The sequence below is a fragment of the Malania oleifera genome, chromosome 11, assembly GCF_029873635.1.
Source record: "Malania oleifera isolate guangnan ecotype guangnan chromosome 11, ASM2987363v1, whole genome shotgun sequence".
In the NCBI taxonomy this organism is placed as follows: Eukaryota; Viridiplantae; Streptophyta; class Magnoliopsida; order Santalales; family Ximeniaceae; genus Malania; species Malania oleifera.
The window spans coordinates 59,463,314-59,471,645 of NC_080427.1; the positions used below are offsets into that span (position 1 = coordinate 59,463,314).

The window sequence follows — 8,332 nt, forward strand, 5'->3', positions numbered from 1 at the left end:
AAAATGAAACATGTAAATACCTATTCACACATTTAATAAATGTATTTTATTTTTAAAAAGAGTTAAGAAATATGTGCTCATATTATTTTTATTTATTTGTACAAAAATATTTTGAATGATCATTATAATTTTTTTTAATTCCAAAAATTAACATTAAATTTTGGAAGCCAATGATTACCCTAAAAAGAATATCTGCAATACATGATTGAAGAAGATGATGAGATCATCAAAGACAACATTTTCTCATTGCAACTTGTAAAGAAATAAAATCCAATGAATTCTTTTTTTATTGTTTTGCTTTACATGATTGCTTTCTTTTTTTTTCCTTCATATAATTTTGTCCAAAAAGAAAAAGAGAAAATTGAAATTAGGTCTTCTATCAAAATTTTGAAATTTAAGAAAATGAGTTGGAGTTTCTTGTTTGCATTCTCTCAACCATTTTAACCATTAGAAGAATTATTTTGTTCATAAGGTTTAAAGGTTAAATCATGTCAATTATTATTAACCAAAATTTAGCTCTATGAGCAATTTAACGCTACTATTTATAAGTATAGTGTATTTGTACTCTTTGGAACCTTAACAAAATTTTCAGTTCATCACGAAAAAGTCATCACACGATCTTATGACGACTAATGTAAGTTTTCAAAATTAATTAAACTTTTTCACGCTCAATCAATTTCAATAAATTATGATATTTCATATTATTTGTGAGAAATTCTTATAAAAACAGAGTTTTCCAAACTTAATTAACATTTAATATATTAAATACACCATTAAATATAAAACTAAAAATAAATAATGTGTCAAACTCATGAAAAATACAACAGCAATATATTAAATACACCATTAAATATAAAACTAAAAATAAATAATGTGTCAAACTCATGAAAAATACAACAGCAATATTTTAACACTTTAAAACATTTTTCATTTACCAGGGAGGACATAACTTTATGCATAATTACAATCACTCGAAGAAGCAACAAAGGCAAAACAGAAAACGAAAGCCATCGCCATTTGTCGATGTATCTTTCGAGGGAAAGAGTTCAATCATCTTCAACAGAGCAAATGAAATTAAATAAAGCAACATTGAAAGGGAAAGAGCCATGATCACACCACATGCAACAGAGCCCCCACTGCGCAAACACCATTATAAGCTCAGATAACCAAACCTGTGATGTCACACAGAGAGATCACAATTTCTTGAACGCCTCTGTTTCTTCTTGCTCTGTTTCAGAGAGAGAGAGAGAGAGAGAGAGAGGGGGGGGGGGGGGAACGGAGGGAGAGGGAGAGATGGTGGGGAGGTGCTGTTCCGGCTCCGGCGATGTGCTGCCATTCGCGGCCATAGTAGCCATGGAGTGCGCCAACGTGGGGCTGAACACGCTATACAAAGCTGCAACTTGGACAGGGATGAACTACTACGTCTTCATAGTCTACGCATATGCTATTGCTGCTCTGCTTCTCCTTCCTTCCCCCTTCATCACCCACAGGTCTCTCTCACTTTCTGTTTTCTACTCTGTCAAATCAAAAAAGTACTAACAATTCTTCTGTTCGGCTGTTTTTTCCCCCAGAAAAGGGCTGCTTCCTCCACTCAACTTCTCTGTTCTATACAAAATTGGCCTACTGGGACTGGTTGGGTACATAAATTTACAACTTACAACTCTGATGATTCTGGTTCCCCAGAAAATATCTATTTCTTGTTTTGAGTTCTTTTATTGATTTAGTCGTTGACTTCGTGTTTAATTTTTGGGTCCAGTTCTACATCTCAGATCATGGGGTACAAAGGCATCAATTACAGTTCTCCTACTCTTGCCTCTGCTATCAGCAACCTCACGCCAGCTTTTACCTTCATCCTCGCGATCCTCTTCAGGTTCTTCCCTCTTTCCTCTTATTTTACTTCAGTCACATCCCTGAATTTTTATCTTCTTTTGCAACATAGTTCTGTTTCTGTTAACCCTTTTGTCGTGTTCAGAAGGGAAAGCATAAAAATCAGAGGATGAAAAATGACAAAACATATATAGATCCTTTCACTATTGCAGTTTTTTCTGCATATCAAACAGGGTTGAGTCGAGTCCATATGAGTGGACATTGGGCACTCACCGATTGAGTTAAAGAGTAAGCTTTTCCCTACAAATATGTTGTATTTGTGTGCGACTCTTGTGCTTATTCAGGTTCATAAACAAAGAAAGAAAAATATATAGATGAAAACTTTGTGTTGTGCAGCAGTGACTCGTCAACGAGTGTCATGTGCTCGTCGATGAGTAGATACTGAGAGATAGAAAATTGCAAAAGTTCTGAGACTCGTCGACGAGTGGTCGTACTAGTCGACGAGTGGTCTTCTCTCTCTCATCGACGAGTGCTCTGGGACTGTGAGGAAAAATTCAAATTTTGAAATGGAACGTTGGGACGGTTGGGCATTCGGAGGGAAGCCTCCGAGGGGTTGTTAAATATGTCCTTTTGGGCATATTGTGTACAGAGAGAGGGTGAGTGAAGGAGAGAAGATTATTGTATATCATTGTAGTGTGTATCTTTGATTTTTATAGTGAAATCTTTTACTGATTGCTCTCGTAGATGTAGGTTTTTCCAAACCACGTAACTCCTAGTTCGTTGCTCTTATTTTTTATTTTTTTTCTTTATATTGCTATGGTTGTGGAAGTATTCTATATTTATTATTTAGATTGTTGCAAGTGTATGTTTGATCCTTTACAACAATATTATTATTCTGCTGTACATTGTTGGAAGAGGCATTATTTCACAACAATTGGTATCAGAGCGTGTTGTATGGTCTCTACATTGAAGGATCTCGTGGTGCAGCAAGGCTTGGTGTAATTTTTATACAGAATTCAACCAGATAGCATGGCGAATGAATTGGGAGCAATCATTTGTCTTTGTTTGGCTAATGATGTGTTGTATCACGTCATGAATGAGAATACGCTGACATTAGTTTGGTGAAAATTGGAATGTCGAAATATGTCTAAGGGTTCGTTAAAATCTACAAGTGTAGTGAAGAAAGATTCAGAATGTAGTGATGGAGATATGCTATGTGTTTCATCAGGTTCGGAGTGCCTCACGGGTGATTCTTGGATCTTAGATACCGGATGCTTTTATCATAAAAAATGATTTGACACCTACAGGTCAGTTTATACTGGTTGTATTTTAATGGAAAAAGATATTTCATGCAAAATATTTTTTATTAAAAATGTCAAAATCAGAATGTATGATGGTGTTATAAACGCCATATGTGATGTAAAGCATGAATCAGGTCTAAGGAAGAATGCTATTTCATTGGGTATTTTAGACTGTAATAGATATTGTTACAAGTCTGAATGTGGAGAAATGAAAGTGTGTGAATGTGACTCGATAGTGATGAAAGGAGAAAAAGTAGCGAGAAATATCTATGCACTACAAGGTGTTAGTGTTGTAGGTGGAGTTGCAACCGTTGAATCTGAGTCAGATATCTTGTGGCATATGCGGTTAGAGCATATGAGTGACTACATGAATTCAAATATTTGGGGACCAATGATGATAGCATCAGGGGATAGACATATGTATTTCGTGTGTTTATCACGAAGGGTCTTGGTGTACTTCATGCGGTGGATGGGATGGAGAACCATACCGAGAAAGAGATTCTCAAGTCAAACATTGGGGCTCAGTACGCTGGTTTTGTTCAAGGAGTTTTGTAAGCGGGGCACGTATATGCAGAGCTTGCAGGGTACTTCTTGGTGAAGTCAGTAAGTATGACGCGTTTCTCGTGGACCGATCGCCAAAGGTATCGTTAAATGGGAAAGTTGCAAGTGAATTGTGAGCAGGTTTTGTGGTAAACTACTTGATTGTGAGTGAATGTCCACATGTGCACTATTCTAGTGATGAAGGATCTAGGTTTGATGTGATGTTCAAACAATACACTTTTATGGGTTATAAGAAGGGTGGGTGCAAACTGGGTGATCTTGTGGCAAACAAAGGGGTGATCGAGGACATGACTTTTGTTGATGAAGTCATGGTGCAACGTCTTAGGTAAAGAAAGAGAAACAAATGCCAAAAAACTACGGCAGCCAGTAATCATGTTATTCAGGTAGAGTTAGGGACTCAGGGAAAAAATGCAAGGAGTTCTTTATTGGGTCAACAGTATCACGGTATGAATGGGCATGTGATGCAAGTGGAGCAACAGACTCAGGGCAATGATGACATAGTTCATATAGCAGGGAGTTTCGGCTCAGGAGACTAGCAGAATCATGGTGGGCTCATGTGCACTATCAGACTACCACTCAAGTATAAATTTGGCATTCTAGCATTTCATGTACTCATTACTTCCAAAAGCAAGGTTTCTGCTATTTTTCAAGTTGCAATGCATGGCAAAGGGAAAAATAGAAGGATAAATGTTATGGTAGAGAAAATGGATGTATTGCATATGTACCAGGTGTGTGAGTTGGTGAAGCTTCCAATATGGAAGAGGATGATAGGATGCAGTGGAGTGATGTATCTGTTATGTGTGAATGACATGTTATTGGCTGAGAAGGCTTTAACTAAGACTGATCAATTGGAAACTCTGTTAAAAGTTTTTGACATGAATGTGTTGGATACGACCAAAATGGGTCTTGGTTTGGTGATTCACATTGATAGAACTATAGGGAGATTAGTTTTATCTCAGGGTGATTTTGTGAACAAGGCTACAGGGAAATGGGTGTTATCTTAGGGTGGCTTTATAGATGGAACCGCAGGGAGACCTCGTTTGCTATCTCAAGGGACTTTTGTGGAGAATCCATATGGAATGTCTACCGCTCAGTACTCAAGGATGGGCTATGATTTCCGTGATATGTAAAAGGTTCCTCATGATTGTGCAATGGGGTGTTTCAGTAGGCAACAGAGTGAACCGTCAGTTGTGAGATTTGTTAAAGACCATACAGGGGACTGGTGATAGAAGGCTTGCAACAATGTTTGTGTTTTCTGTTGTGGAAAGATCTTGTTGGAAGTCTAGGGTGAAGTCTTTGGGTGTTGCATCTACAACTGTATCGGGGTTGATGGTAGAAGCTGAAATTGCCATCGGCAAGTTCAAGTAGTGTTACTTGGACTTGGTGCATGTTTCCAAGTGCTAGAAATGGAGATAGTCTCAACCGAACGTTCTAAGTACAATGTGAACAAATCAAATATTTTTTTTTAGGTTCTCCTAAAGGGCGTATAATCGCCAAATGGAGATTGTTGTATTTGTATGTGACTCTTATACTTGTTGGGGTTCATAAACAAAGGAAGAAAAACATATGGATGAAGACTTTGTGCTGTGCAGCAATGACTCATCGACGAGTGCCCTGTGCTCATCGACGAATAGATATCGAGAGCTAGAAAATTGCAAAAGTTGAGAAACTCGTCGACAAGTGGTTGTACTAGTCGACGAGTGATCTTCTCTCTCTCGTCGGCGAGTGCTCTAGGGCTGCGAGGAAAAATTCAAATTTTGAATTGGAACATTGGGACGGTTAGGCATTCGGAGGCCTCCGAGAGTTTGTTAAATATGTCCTTCTAGGCATATTGTGTACAAAGAGAAGGTGAGAGAAGGAAAGAAGATTATTGTATACCATTGTAGTGTGTATCTTTGATTTAATAATGAAATCTCTTACTAATTGCTCCCGTGGATGTAGGCTTTGCTGAATCACGTAATTCCTTATGTCATTGCTCTTATTTTTTTCTTTCTTTATATTGCTATGGTTGTGGAAGTATTCTATATTCACCATTTAGATTGTTACAAGTGTATATTTGATCTTTTACAATAATATTATTATTCCGCTGTACATTGTTGGAAGAGGCGTTATTTCACAATAAAATATTTCTAATATAGAAAGATGATTATATATACTCATATTTCCCCAAAATGATGTCAATTTTTAAGGTGTTAGTGTGCCAAAAATTTCAGTACTTGGTTTTGTTTGCTACTTTGGTTTGGTTTGGTATGTGTTGCTGTTGTGAGTGGTCCTCCACTTTGGGTCCTGGTCTCTTTTTCTTTTTACTTTCTTTTTTTCCCCCTCTTGCGCTTCCTTTTCTCTACGCAGAAGTAATGGAATTTCTTGGCTGTGATGTGTATCTTTGTTTTCCATTTGCTAGGCAAAGAACTTTACCTATTTCATCCCATGAAAAGAAAAGAAACATATTATTGTCAGCAGTCGGCATCTCTTAAGATCATGCACAATTCCCACAACAAATCGAAAAAAGAACACAGTAATTTTTACATAAGTGGAACCTCTGTTCAAGCATCTTAGGGGCCATTACCATGATTATTATTTTCTCATGTCTTACTCGATGATTTCAGTAATCATCCATGATTTTTTTTCTTCCTTTTATGTATTTCTTCTTTTTCTCCCCTTCCCCACTTTGGCCCCAAAAGGATGGAGAAGGTAGCTCTGAGAAGCTCAAGCAGCCAGGCTAAGATCATGGGCACCATAGTATCAATATCAGGAGCATTTGTAGTCACGCTCTACAAAGGTCCAGCGATTGTAATATCTTCATCACCATCCAAATCACTCCATTCCCTGGCCTCATCACAGTCCAATTGGGTCCTTGGCAGCCTTTACCTTACCACTGAATATCTACTCATACCAGTCTGGTACATTATTCAGGTATCCCTACTGCTGATTTCACTCTCTACCCAAAACTAAAATGTCTCGAACATGTTCGACAGTATTTCGATACGCATAGCAAAAGAGAAAACTAAATTTAAAATGTACGGCATTATCAGGCAAAAATTATGACGGAGTACCCATCAGAGCTCACAGTGGTTTTCTTCTACAACTTGTGTGTGGCCATTGTAGCTGCCGTCGCAGGTTTAGTTGCAGAAGTGGACTTGAGTGCTTGGAGAGTTGGACTCAACATAGCATTGATATCTATCTTATGCTCGGTAAGATACTGAACGACTACCACCATTGCACGATTGGTAAAGAGCCTTCTCTTCAGTGTCGAAGACTAGATGTGGCTAATTAATTATTTACCTTTGTGTAGGGATTTTTTGGGTCATTCATGAGCATTGCAGTTCACACATGGGCTCTGCGCTTGAAGGGACCGGTCTATGTAGCTATGTTCAAGCCATTATCCATTGTAATAGCAGTTGCCATGGGAGTCATATTCCTGGGAGACACACTCCATCTTGGGAGGTACTCTCACAGTTTTGCTCTATGTTTTTTCTCTCGCCAATCACCCCCTCTCCCTGCACACACGGAAAAGCAAATTTCTTTCCTCCAACAAGGGTAAAAGGAAATGAACGTGCAATGGGCCAACTAGTACACTTTCTTGAGGGGAAAATTTCTTGAGGTTGAGAGAGAACAAAGAAGGAGGAAAATTGGTGCATGTTTTCTTCTTTTGTTGCTAAAGTTATTGTTCTACTTTCATTTTCCTTTGGCCTCCCTGTGCAGTGTTGTTGGAGCAACCATAATATCCCTCGGGTTTTATACGGTCATGTGGGGGAAAGCGAAAGAAGAGGTGAATGAGGAATGTGGGTTTAGAAGCTTGGACTCGCAGTCTACTCAAAAGACCCCTCTGTTGCCAAGCTAATGAGCGATACAGTTGATGAAATGTAAAACCAATTGTATGCATATGAATTGAAGCCCAGTTATGTTCCCCAGCTAGCTAGCTACTTGCATTCTGAAAATTTTAATGGGCTTCTTCAGATTCAGAGCACAGAACCCGTCACTGAGGATCATATAAAGCATGCGGTGAGGCACACATGAACTGACACAGCTCAGGCATTTGAATATTATGACATGATAGTATTATCCCACCCAGATTTATGAAAGAATGAAGGGAAAAAAATTGAATAGCACTTTCAGGAATAGACAGGGATGGTACAGAAAACATCTACTCTTTACAAGAAAGTGTGGTGGGCATCCAAAATAAGAGCCTGTAATATTCTCAACATATATAATATCTCAGAATCTTAAGCCTTGTGACATAGGGAAGCGCCACTGGGATGGTACAGAAAACATCTGTAAAGTGTGGTGGGCCTCCAAAAGAAGAGCCTGTTATGTTCTAACATTTATAATATCTCAGAATTTTAAGCCTCGTGAAATAGGGAAGCCCCAAAACTTCTCTATCATCTATCCAACAAAATGTAGATAAATGCATGTAAACATGCTGCTGCTGCAGCAGAGAAATATTTGGTAATCTAGCTTTCTGAAACGAAAATCAAACATTCCAAGGTCTGCAAAAAGAACTAATCCACAATCCATATGCTAGTAAAAAATAACTTATAACTAATCCATAATCCATATAAAATTTACTACCGTTCAATCCTAATCCATATTCTTATTTCATACCCTTAATAGGAACCCCTCTCAATTAATCAAACACTGGCTGA

At 38.1% G+C, this 8,332-nt stretch overlaps 1 protein-coding gene across 1 annotated transcript; it reads left to right on the forward strand.

Annotated features, from left to right (window-relative positions):
• The first annotated feature begins 911 nt into the window (after positions 1-911).
• LOC131167847 (WAT1-related protein At3g28050-like) lies at positions 912-8,044 on the forward strand. The gene is made up of 7 exons (XM_058126851.1): positions 912-1,490; positions 1,572-1,637; positions 1,757-1,870; positions 6,371-6,602; positions 6,722-6,880; positions 6,982-7,133; positions 7,392-8,044. Exons 1-7 carry the CDS (start codon positions 1,120-1,122, stop codon positions 7,528-7,530), a joined length of 1,233 nt encoding a protein of 410 aa, XP_057982834.1. The 5' UTR covers positions 912-1,119; the 3' UTR covers positions 7,531-8,044.
• The last annotated feature ends 288 nt before the right edge of the window (positions 8,045-8,332 follow it).

Coding starts and splice junctions, on each gene's coding strand:
- LOC131167847 (XM_058126851.1), top strand. CDS start 1,120: ATGCAACAGAGCCCCCACTGCGCAAACACCATTATAAGCTCAGATAAC. Junction 1,638..1,756: donor GGCCTACTGGGACTGGTTGG/GTACATAAATTT, acceptor TTTTGGGTCCAG/TTCTACATCTCAGATCATGG. Junction 1,871..6,370: donor ATCCTCGCGATCCTCTTCAG/GTTCTTCCCTCT, acceptor TGGCCCCAAAAG/GATGGAGAAGGTAGCTCTGA.